Genomic DNA, 12629 nt, shown 5'->3' on the forward strand with positions numbered 1-12629 from the left:
AGGACCCATCTGGGGTTTGGACTCAGCCCTTGAGACTCTGGGCCTCAGTTTACCCACCTCTGCCCACTGCCTCCTACAGCATCCTATAGAATGGTGAGAGATGCTGGGCTCTGGCATTCCTGGGGGATGAGTTTTCCCACAGCTGCCTCCTCCAGGTCCCTGTTCCAGCTTCATGGATGTCATCAATGAACTCTAAGGAAAGCTCACCTAGTCTCCCTGTGATCACTTAATTTGCTAATTAACTAAGAGCTTTGCTTCTGTCGCTTGAGTTTGTAAACGAGGACGTGAACAGCAATGGGAAGAGGTAGGAGTCACAGTCAGGTGGGATGAAGAGGTCAATAAAATGTTATATATTCATAACAACTGAAGGCAAATAGTTTTGGGGTTTTTATTGTTGTTGTTGTTGTGCTGGGAATCAAACTCAGGGCCTCATGGGTTCCAGGCTCCACCACTGAGCCACATCCCTAGCCCAAAAGATAAAGGTTCAAATTTAAGGTCACAAGTTATTTAGTGTTCAAGAATAAGAAAAATGAAACATTAATCTCTCCTGCTCCACCAAAGTGTGGTCAAGCACATTGGTTAGGAGTGTAGGCTGCAAGGAGTCACAGGTCAGCATCAGGCCTCCCTCCTGTGAGCTGTGGAGCTTGACCACATCACTTAGCAACCCAGTGCCTCAGTTTCCCCATCTGTGAGAGGAAGGTGATACCTTCTCATAGATAGTTTCAGGTGGAATTCAAGTAATGTATTTAAAAAGTTTATTGTAATGCTCAGTATGTTGTAAAAACTCAGTAAAAGCCATTAATATTGTTATTGTAGGCAAAAGGGGAAGACCTATTTTAATTGTGTGAATTTTAAATAAAATTTGCATCACATTCATAAATGTGAATTCTAAGGAGATTTTTTTCCTTTGGCTATACAAATAATAGATGATTATAAAGAGAAGTTAGGCAATACAGAAAGATATTAAGAAGAAAATGAAAGCCACCTGTTATAATTCTGGGGTCCACAGTTAGCTTTGATATATTTCCTTTTGCTCCCCACCACCAATAGTTGAATATTCAAATTGAGAGCAAGGTGTAGCCCAGCCAGTTCACATTATGGCATGAGCATTTTCCTGCGTCATCGTGTACTTTCCAACCCTCATGTTGGTGCTGATGATATTCCACCAGGCAGATGTGTATAATGTATTTAATCATTCTCTAGGCTAAGGGTGGGCTTCATGTGAGGCTTCTCTTAAAAATGGGGAGGCTTTGTTGTGTGCTGCCAGCCCTCAGCATTGTGCTTTTAGGAATCGCTGTCCAGCTGCCTCCCTGCCAGAAAGCAATTACCGAGCCCCCTCCCCTGCCGCTGCAGCCAGCTGCTTGCCAGCTTTCCGTGCTTGCTGTCCTCGAGGGGCATGTTGTGTGCCAGGACCTCACTAGGCACTGAGGACACAGAGATGAATGCATAGTCATTCCTTGTCCTTCAAGTGCTTAGTGGGGGAGGTGCTAAAGCAGAGGCCTGGACAAGTGTTCCCTGGCAGCCTGCTCTGCGCCCAGCCCTCTGCCAGCACCCGCAGCCATAAGTGATGGCACAGTCTGTCACCCAGTTGGGAGAAGAGAAGTGTACATGGATCTCCCACTTCAAGGCCTTCTCCATGTCCTTGCTGATGTCTGCAGCAGCCCCGGCCAGGCACAGTGAATTCTGGTGTCATCACTTGGTCTCATGGTCATCTGTCTACCTCCCTTGTCATTTTACAGCTCCTTCAAGGGAACAGCTGGTCCCCATTGCCAGGGCCTTAAAGTGTGGACAAATGTGTTGTAGTTGCTTGAACATCAAGGGATGGAATAAACACAAGCAGAAAAGTATCTTCACTAGTGTGTGGTCCCGACTCCACCTCATGGAAGGAGTTTTGTCCACTTCCCTGAGTTTTCCCAGGGCAAGCAGATGCGGTTGAGGCGAGAAGTCAGTAACCTTTTGCATACTAGGCGGGTTTCACAGCTTCTTAGGCACTTTTGTTTTTTAAGTGTTCAAGAAAATTAATTATAATTCATCCAATTTATATCTTTAAAATTTGTTCCTTGCTTTAGTAAGAAAGCACCTTGGTCAAAAAGGTACCTTTCCAACTCTGAATTCCTATATTTTTGTTGTTCTTTTTGGGTGCATTTACAACTTTTCAGAATCATTTTTGTGAAAAAAAGTTTTTAGTTATATGAGTTACTTTACCATTACCTTTTAAATTTTTAAATTAAATTTCAACCAGCAGTGCTTACTTAAACCTATTTCACTATGCTTTAAGAATTAAAAAAAAATTTTTTTTGTTTGTCAGTGCTTCTATTCAAAGAAAAACAAAACTTCTAACAAGGAGAAACAATTGACCTTTTAAGTTTTGGATTGTCCTAAAAAAATAACATTCTTAAAATGTTATTTTAGCATTTGTTGAGATTGTTTCTAGTTTTTTTTTTTTTTTTAATTACAGTAATCCCCCAAATTATCATACCTTTTGTCCTAACTTGACTGATGTGCTGTTGAATGTTTTGCAAGTTCTTTATACTCTTAGGAGTGGATTGACTATAGGATGTGAGCATCTTCCTGATTTCTGGATGCTGCCAAACTTCTCTCCAAAATGGCTATCAAGTTGATACCCTGTTAGCAGTCCACCACAGAATGTCCTACACCATGATCACTGTATACTAAGACATTTCATGGAATACCGAGGGTATTCCATCACCTTCGCCTTCATCCTGGAGAGTCTGCTTGGCCCATGATGTCTTTCTGGCTTGCTTTTGCTCCCCTTCCCCTTATTCTCCAAGTTCTGCCTCTCCTCTGTGGTGGGTGGCTTCTCCCTCCAGTCTCAGCCTCCTATGGAGCCTCAGTCTGACGTCTCCTGATTGATGTGCCCTGGGGCATCAGCATGTGCAGTCTCCCCCAGCCTGGCCCTTATTCTGTGTTCTGGCCTCAGGGCAACACACCTCTGTCCTCTCCATACCTTGGGTCAGAAGCCAGGGTATTCCATAGGTTCCATAGATTTTACCTTCACATAGTTGTGAATCTCTCTCTCTGTCCCACTGCCCTCCTCTGGTTTGGATCTTCATCACTGGGACTTTGATCTGTCAAGACCTCCAGCTCGGCTTCCTCCTGTGCAGCTTCCCTGTTGCAGCTTGGGGGATGGACCTTGAGTGCAGATGCAGCTGTACTGCTGTCCTGCTTAAAGCTTCAGATGCTCGATGCCTGTTGTGTTTTTCTTTTCTTTTCTTTTCTTTTTTTGGTACCAGAGATTGAACCCAGGGGTGCTTAATCACTGAGCCACATCCCCAGCCCTTTTTATATTTTATTTAGAGACAGAGTCTCAGTAAGTTGCTTTAGCACCTCACTAAATTGCTGGGGGTGGCTTTGAATTTGCCATCCTCCTGCCTTGGCTTTCTGAGCCACTGGGATTACAGGCACACATTACCACACCCAGCTTGTTGTGTTTTTCAAACTATGAATAAATGGGTTTAGTGGTGGGTGATAACCTCTGTAGTGTGTCAGATAAAATTTATTAGGATTGAAAGCATCCAGGTGAATCCCACATAGGAGGTTTTAAGTATTGTTTTGTAAAATGTTTGCTTCTGTTTTATATACACATACAAATATGTGTTGACTGGGTGATGTGGAAGCCGGATGTCTTCGTGTGGGTCACAGGGAAATCCCCTGGCTCATAGACAATATCCTGACCCCTCTGTGTGACATAGTGGTCCCTATGACAAACTACACAGCTGTGCTGCCTTGCTGCCACTTGCCTGTTGGAAGCCTGACCTTGGCTTTTCTCCTCCAGTCCACAGGCTCCAGAATGCACCATGAATGTATCTTTACAGGACCCTCACTAGTTATTTAGCTACTCCATAGATCTGGCTGTCCCCACATGTCTTTAAAGCCCAACAAGGTCAAGGTTGAACCTTATTCAGCCCTCTGCCCAGTACTGCTCCTTGCCTGACCAGACACTGTAGTGGCAATATCAACCTACAGTTTGCTAAATCGTGCGGTGCGTGCGTGTGGTGCTGGGGACCCAAACCCAGGACCTCGCCCACACTATTAATACTCTACTCTGAGCTCTATCCTGAGCCCTCAAGACTCCTCTCAGTGCATTGCTTAGACTCAGGTTTATGATTTTTTGGGACAGCCTGTTTTCCCAGGGCACTTTGAGTATAGGAGCTGTAAGGAGGGTGCCAATTGGTGGATACCTGTGGACACCTCTGGCATGTGCCTGTGCCACAGAGTAGTCCAGCTCTCGATGAGCCCCGAGGTGCATCCATTCTCAGATGTCTGCCCTTGCATGCTTGCCCAGTGCCGTGGCAGACACATGACATTTCTCTTCTTTGTTTCCTTTCCAGGTGGATCAGCGGGTATTCAGAGACCTCATGAGTGAAAAGCTGCCTCGATACATGCCTACTTTGAGCAGTACAAAGTCGACTACACCCTCATCACATTCAACTGGTTCTGGTGGTTTTTGTGGACAGTGTTGTTAGTGACATCCTTTTTAAAATATGGACTCTTTTCTTTATGAGGGACCAAAGGTGGTTTGCTCAGCTAGCTTCTCAAAAACATGCTTGATGTGTGTGTTAGTGGTGGTGAGTGGCTGGTTCTCCTGGAACTCATGAGGTTACCATGGCACTAGAGTGATCTCAGTGTGGCATGCCACCAGAGAGCTTGGGAAACAGGAATCATTTGCTTGTCCTTCACAAATAGTCTGGGTCTGGAGTGTGGCTCAGTGGTAGAGCACTTGCCTAGCATGTGTGAGGCCCTGGGTTCAACCCCCAGCACATTAAAAACAACAGAAACAACAACAACAAAAAGAGTCTGCACCAATCCCTGTGCTTGGCTGGGAGTTTTGATGGTTCATGGTCTGAACCTCACTGCCCTTCAAACGATGGTGGTGGTGGTCTCTCCGTTATGTGGATGAGATGGAGGCCCAGAGATCTAATAAGCAGAGGATCAAGGGGACAAGCTCAGGGGAGCCAACTTCAGAAACTTCATGTCCACAAGCCTCCCACCTAGTCTGTTGTGTGTTCTAAAATCAGTTTTTGAATAAGTAGTACATTTACATATTACACTTAAGTCATGTAACTAAGGGTATGCAGTGGAAAGATCTCCCTCCGCCCTCGTCTCCTAGTTGTTCTTCTCAATTTATTATATATCCTTCTCAGAGTATTTTATGTATCTCTAAAATATTTTTTAGTCACTATATCTTAGAGATACCTATCAGGGTATACAGATCTGACTCATGTATTTTTTTATAACTCTGTGCAGTATTTCCTTGTACACATGAGCCAGAAATGTATATAACAGTCACTGATGATGGACACTTAGGTTGTTTCCATTCTCTAGCCACTTCAAACTGTGCTGCAGGACTCTTGACACGTTTTCTTTCTACACATGTGCAAGTACATCTGTAGGTTTAGCCCTAGAGGGAGAAGTGCCAGCCTGTGGGTAGTCCATCTGTCGCGTAGGTGGTGATTGCTCCACAGAGGGGCCTCACCAGTTTATGCTCCCACAGCAAAGTTTGAGTGTGTGTTATTATCCCACACTCAATTTAGTGTCCAACATAATACACTACCAATTTTTCAATCGAGTCTGCCATTGTTGAAAAGGTTTCTCCACTAAGGCATAAACAGTTCTCTTGGGCCATAGGTAGGGTTGTGAAGAGAAAGATGACTTACTTGAATCCTGTAAATATTGCTCTTTTTTTTTTTAATTTATTTTTATTGTAAACAAATGGAATACGTGTTGTTTCAGTTTGTACATGGAGTAACAGCATATCATTTGCATATTCATATATTTACATAGAGTAATGATGTTTGATTCATTCCGTTTTTTCCTTCCCCCCCACCCCTCCCACCTCTCTTTTCCCTCTATACAGTCCCTCCTTCCTCCATTCTTATCCCCCTCCTACCCCCCATTATGTGTCATCATCCGCTTATCAGTGAGATCATTCCTCTTTTGGATTTTTGAGATTGGCTTATCTCACTTAACATGATATTCTCCAATTTCATCCATTTGCCTGCAAATGACATAATTTTATTATTCTTTATAGCTGAGTAATATGCCATTGTATATATATATACCACAGTTTCTTTATCCATTCATCAACTGAAGGGCATCTAGGTTGGTTCCATAGTCTGGCTATTGTGAATTGAGCCGCTATGAACGTTGATGTGGCTGTATCTCTGTAGTGTGCTGATTTTAAGTCCTTTGGGTATAGGCCAAGGAGTGGTATAGGTGGGTCAAATGGTAGGTCCATTCCAAGTTTTCTAAGGAATCTCCACACTGCTTTCCAGAGTGGCTGCACTAATTTGCAGCCCCACCAGCAATGTATGAGTGTACCTTTTTCCCCACATCCTCTCCAACACCTATTGTTGCTTGTATTCTTGATAATCGCCATTCTAATTGGGGTGAGATGGAATCTTAGTGTAGTTTTGATTTGCATTTCTCTTATTACTAGAGATGTTGAACATTTTTTCATATATCTGTTGATTGCTTGTACATCTTCTTCTGTGAAGTGTTTGTTCATTTCCTTAGCCCATTTGTTGATTGGATTATTTGATTTCTTGGTGTAGAGTTTTTTGAGTTCTTTATAGATTCTGGAAATTAGCGCTCTATCTGAAGTATGAGTGGCAAAGATATTCTCCCACTCTGTAGGCTCTCTCTTCACATTACTGATAGTTTCCTTTGCTGAGAGAAAGCTTTTTAGTTTGAATCTATCCCAGTTGTTGATTCTTGCTTTTATTTGTTATGCTATGGGAGTCCTGTTAAGGAAGTCTGATCCTAAGCCAACAAGTTGAAGATTTGGACCTACTTTTTCCTTCTATAAGATGCAGGGTCTCTGGTGTGATTCCAAGGTCCTTGATCCATTGAGTTGATTTTTGTGCAGGGTGAGAGATAGGGTTCAGATTTCATTCTGTTGCATATGGTTTTCCAGTTTTCCCAGCACCATTTGTTGAGAGGCTATCTTTTCTCCATTGTATATTTTTGGCACCTTTGTCTAGTATTAGAAAATTGTATTTATTTGGGTTTGTGTCCGTGTCCTCTATTCTGTACCATTGATCTACCTGTCTATTTTGGTGCCAATACCATGCTGTTTTTGTTACTATTGCTTTGTAGTATAGTTGAAGTTCTGGTATTGCGATACCCCCTGTTTCATTCATCCTGCTAAGGATTGCTTTAGCTATTCTGGGTTTCTTATTCTTCCAGATGAATTTCATGATTGCTTGCTCTATTTCTGTGAGGTATGTCATTGGGATTTTAATTGAAATTGCATTGATTCTGTATAGCACTTTTGGTAGTATGGCCATTTTGACAATATTAATTCTTCCTATCCAAGAACAAGGGAGATCTTTTCATCTTCTAAGGTCTTCCTTAATTTCTTTCTTCATTGTTTTGTAGTTTTCATTGTAGAGATCTTTTACCTCTTTGGTTAGATTGATACCCAAGTATTTTTTTTTTTTTTTGAGGCTATTGCAAATGAAGTTGTTTTCCTCATTTCCCTTTCAGCTGTTTCATCGCTTGCGTATAAAAACGCTGTAGATTTATGTGTGTTGATTTTATAGCCTGCTATTTTGCTGAATTCATTGATGAGGTCTAGAAGTTTTCTGGAGGAGGTTTTTGGATCCTCTAAATATAGAATCATGTCATCTGCAAATAGTGACAGCTTAAGTTCCTCTTTTCCTATTCGTATCCCTTTAATTTCTTTAGTCTGCCTAATTGCTCTGGCTAGAGTTTCGAGGACAGTGTTGAATAGAAGTGGTGAAAGAGGACATCCCTGTCTTGTTCCCGTTTTTAAAGGGAATGGTTTCAGTTTTTCTCCATTAAGAATGATGTTGGCCATGGGCTTAGCATAAATAGCCTTTACAATGTTCAGGTATGTTCCTACTATCCCTATTTTTTCTAGGGTTTTGAGCATGAAGGGGTGTTGTATTTTGTCAAATGCTTTTTCTGCGTCAATTGAAATAACTATATGATTCTTATCATTAAGTCTATTGACATGATGGATTACGTTTATTGATTTACGAATGTTGAACCATCCTTGCATTCCAGGAATGAACCCCACTTGATCATGGTGCACAATTTTCTTAATATGTTTTTGGATACGGTTTGCCAATATTTTGTTAAGGATCTTTTCATCTATATTCATCAAGGATATTGGTCTAAAATTTTCTTTCCTTGATGTGTCTTTTCCTGGTTTGGGTATGAGGGTGATATTAGCTTCATAGAATGAGTTTGGTAGGGTACCCTCCTTTTCTGTTTCCTGGAATACTTTGAGAAGTATTGGAATGAGTTCTTCTTTGAAGGTCTTGTAGAACTCGGTGAGAATCCATCGGTCCTGGGCTTTTCTTGGATGGTAGATTTTAATGCTTCTTCTATTTCATTGCTTGCATTATTGATCTGTTTAATCGTGTGTGTCCTCCTGCCGTTCAGTTTGGGAGGAGCATATGTCTCTAGAATTTGTCATGTCTTTGGTAGTTTTCTATTTTGTTGAATACAGATTTTTCCAAGTAGATCTCATATGTTCTGTATCTCAGTGGTTGTTCTGTCGTGATATTCCTTTTGCATCATGTATTTTAGTAATTTGAGTCTTCTCTCTCTTTCTCTTGTTAGTGTGGCTAAGGGTTTATCTATTTTGTTACTTTTCTCAAAGAACCAACTTTTTGTTATGTCCATTTTTTGAATAGTTTCTTTTGTTTCAATTTCATTGATTTCGCTCTGATTTTAATTATTTCCTGTCTTCTACTACTTTTGCTTGTTTATTCTGTCTTCTTTTTCTAGGGCTTTTGAGCTGTATTGTTAGGTCATTTAATTGTTGACTTTTTCATTCTTTTCTGGAATGCGCTCCCATACAATGAATTTTCCTCTTAGTACCGCTTTCATAGTGTCCCAGAGATTTTGATATGTTGTATCATCATTCTCATTGACCTCCTAAGAATTTTTTAATCCTCCTCCCTGATGTTTTTTTGTTATCCATGTTTCATTCAATAGCATATTATTTAGTCTCCAAGTGTTGGAGTAATTTCTTTTTTTTGTCATTGATTTCTACTCTCAGTCCATTATGATCTGATAGAACACAAGGCAGTATCTCTGGTTTTTTCATTTCCTAAGGGCTGCTTTGTGGTATAACACATGGTCTATTTTCAAGAAGGTTCCATGTGCTGCTGAGAAGAAAGTGTATCCGCTTGTTGATGGATGGAATATTCTATATGTCTATTAAGTCTGGGTTATTTGATTGTGTTATGAGTTCTATGGTTTCTTTGGTTGGATTTTGTTTGGAAGATCTATCTAGTGGTGACAGCGGTACGTTAAAGTCGCCAGAATTATTGTGTTGTGGTCTATGTGATTCTTGAAATTGAGAAGGATTTGTTTGATGTACAGGAATGCACCATTGTTTGGGGCATAAATATTTACTATCGTTATGTCTTCCTGATTTATGGTTCCCTTAAGCAGTATGAAATGTCCTTCTTTATCCCTTCTGACTAACTTTGGCTTGAAGTCCACTTTATCTGATATAAGGATGGAAACTCCCACTTTTTTACTGGGTCCATGTGCGTGGTAGGTTTTTTCCCATCCTTTCACCTTCATTAGTCTGTGGACTAATGAAGTTCATTCCTTTCATTAGTCTGTGGATGTCTTTTTCTATGAGATGAGTCTCTTGCAGGCAGCATATTGTTGGGTCTTTCTTTTTAATCGATTCTGCCAGTCTATGTCTTTTGATTGATGAGTTTAGGCCATTAACGTTCAGGGTTATTATTGAGAAATGATTTGTATTCTCAGTCATTTGGCTTATTTTTGGTTTTTTAAGTTGGCTTGGTTTCTCCTTTGAGTGGTTTTTTCTCTAAGGTAGTTCCTCCCTTTGCTGACCTCCATTGTTGTTTTTCATTTCCTCCTCATGGAATATTTTGTTGAGAACATTCTGTAGTGCAGGCTTTGTATTTGTAAATTCTTTTAACTTTTGTTTATCATGGAAGGATTTTATTTCATCTTCAAATCTGAAGGTTAGTTTTGCTGGGTATAGGATTCTTGGTTGGCAACCATGTTCTTTCAGAGCTTGAAATATGTTGGTCCAGGCCCTTCTAGCTTTTAGAGTCTGGGTTGAGAAGTCAGCTGCTATCCGTATTGGTCTCTCCCTATATGTAATCTGATGCTTTTCTCTCGCGGCCTTCAAAATCCTATCTTTATTTTGAATGTTAGGCATTTTCATTATAATGTGCCTTGGTGTGGATCTGTTGTGATTCTGTGCATTTGGTGTTCTGTAAGCCTCTTGTATTTGATTTTCCATTTCATTCTTCAGGTTTGGGGAATTTTCTGATATTATTTCATTGAATAGGTTGTTCATTCCTTTGGTTTGTATCTCTGTGCCTTCCTCAATCCCAATAATTCTTAAATTTGGTCTTTTCATGATGTCCCATAGTTCTTGGAAATTCTGTTCATGATTTCTTACCATCTTCTCTGTTTGGGCAACTTTATTTTCAAGATTAAATATTTTGTCTTCATTGTCTGAGGTTCTGTCTTCCAAGTGGTCTAGTCTGTTGGTGATGCTTTCCATTGAGTTTTTTATTTGGTTTATTGTCTCCTTCATTTCAAGGATTTCCATTTGGTTTTTTTTTTTTTGAGAATCTCTATCTCTTTGTTAAAATGATCTTTTGCTTCCTGCAGGTGCACTTTCAGCTTATTGGTATTATCATTCATTGCCTGCATTTGCTCTCTTATCTCATCCTTTGCTTCCCAAATCATCTTAATCATGTATAATCTGAAGTCCTTTTCTGATATTTCTTCTGACATACTGTCATTGGATTCTATTACTATAGAATCTAGATTTGTTTGGATCATTTTCTTACCTTCTTTTTTCATGTTGTTCATGTATCTTCCCCTCTAGCAGTGCAGATCTGGGGTATTGCAGATTTCCCCCTATAGGCTTATAGTGGCCCTATAGGTTTCCAAAACCCTTTCTTTAAGGGGAGGTCAATATTAGCAGTGCTCAAATCAGACACTATGCAATCCTAGACCAAATAGCCCCTGACAATGAGCTTCAAGCCTCCAGCAGGCATCTCAGGATGGGATTTGCTCCACCCGAAGATCGGAGCTACGGGTTCCAGGATTATCCAAAATGGCTGCTCCGGCTTCCAAATGGCAAATGGGGAGCTACAGCTCAGGGTTGGACGTGGTCAGCTGGAGGTCCTGGAGACAGAATGCAGTTGGTCCGGCAGGGGTCCTGGAGGTCCGGTGTGTTTGGTGTGGTTGTGGGATCCTGGAGGCCGGATGCAATCAGTAGGTCTGGGGTCCCGGTGATAGGGCGCAGTCAGTTGGTGTGGGGGTCCTGGCAGCAGGGAGCAGTCAGTTGATGTGAGGGCCCCAGAGGCAGGGAGTGATCGGTCGGGCTGAGGGATCCTGGAGACGGGGCTCAGTCAGTCTGGCCAGGGTCCTACGGGGCCTGGCTGTTGTCTTAAAATGGCGGCAGCCATGTGTAATCAAACCTGCAGGTGCTGTAACAGTGAACTTCCAGGCAACAGCAGGCAGCTGGTTCTCCACTGGCAGTCTGCGGTCAGTCTGCTGGCAGCTGTCGGAGGATCGGGAGGTGAACCTCGGGGGTTGGGTGATAGATAGGGGTAAGGCAGGCAATGGACAGGCAAGAGGCAGGCAAATGGCGGATGATAGACGCCTGACAGTGAGCAATCTGCTCTCAAAAAAGGCGTCGATATGCTGGCAGACTGCAGGTCATCACAGCAGACAAATGGGGTAAAGAGCAGGGGATCGATAAGCAGCAAAAACTGCCTCACCGAGAAACAGATATCCTCTGCTTGAATCCGGTGTTACGGAGCAACAAGGAACGCAGCCTCCCTCTAGTCCGCCATCTTGGATCCTCAGTATTGCTCTTTAAATATGAGAAAGTGCAGGTTGGTGCAGACCATACAAGGCCTTTAGATATGGAAGAAGCTATTTGTTCCAAAGCTGCTCAGACTTCCAAGATCCCAGCAATCCATTCCCCCTAGCTTCAAACACAATACCCTCAAACAAATCAGTAACAAAAATTGCTTTTCTTTCACTGTATTTAAAAATCAGCAATTCAGGTCCGCATTCACTAGCTGAGATGGGAACTGCCTTTGAAGGTAGACGCTTTCTAAGACTCAGAATCAAGAAATCGTGATCTCATTTTTTATTTAAAATTTATTTCACTAGCTGTGGTCGAGTATGTCTGTAATCCCAGATGCTCAGGAGGCTGAAGCAGGAGGATCACAAGTTCAGAGCCAGGCTCAGCAACATCAAGGCGCTAAATAAGCAACTCAGTGAGACCCTGTCTCTAAATAAAATACAAAATAGGGCTGGGGATGTGGCTCATGGCTGAGCCCCTGAGTTCAATATCCAGTACCCACCCCAATTCATTTCTGGACTGGGTGTGGAGGTACACACCTGTAATCCCAGTGACTTGGCAAGCTGAGGCAGGAGGATTGCAAGTTTGAGACCAGTCTCAGCAACTAAGCAAGGTCCTAAGCAACTTAGCGAGACTCTGTCTGAAAATTTTTAAAAGACTGAGAATGTGGCTCAGTGCTTTAGCACCCCTGGGTTCAATCTCTAGTACCAAAAAAAAAAAAAAAAAAAATTGATTTCTAGTTCCAGTGTTAGCC

General features: G+C 41.8%; 1 protein-coding gene across 1 annotated transcript in view; it reads left to right on the plus strand.

The window, feature by feature from the left end:
- TBC1D2B (TBC1 domain family member 2B) overlaps positions 1-12629 on the plus strand; it is an 85455-nt gene that overhangs the window by 67777 nt on the left and 5049 nt on the right. The window contains 4 exon segments of the mRNA XM_079129372.1: positions 4353-4398; positions 4401-4457; positions 4460-4507; positions 4510-4535. Of these exon segments, the coding sequence (XP_078985498.1) occupies positions 4353-4398; positions 4401-4457; positions 4460-4507; positions 4510-4535 (177 nt within the window).

The sequence above is a fragment of the Sciurus vulgaris genome, assembly GCF_902686455.1.
Source record: "Sciurus vulgaris genome assembly, chromosome: 2".
Lineage (NCBI taxonomy): Eukaryota > Metazoa > Chordata > Mammalia > Rodentia > Sciuridae > Sciurus > Sciurus vulgaris.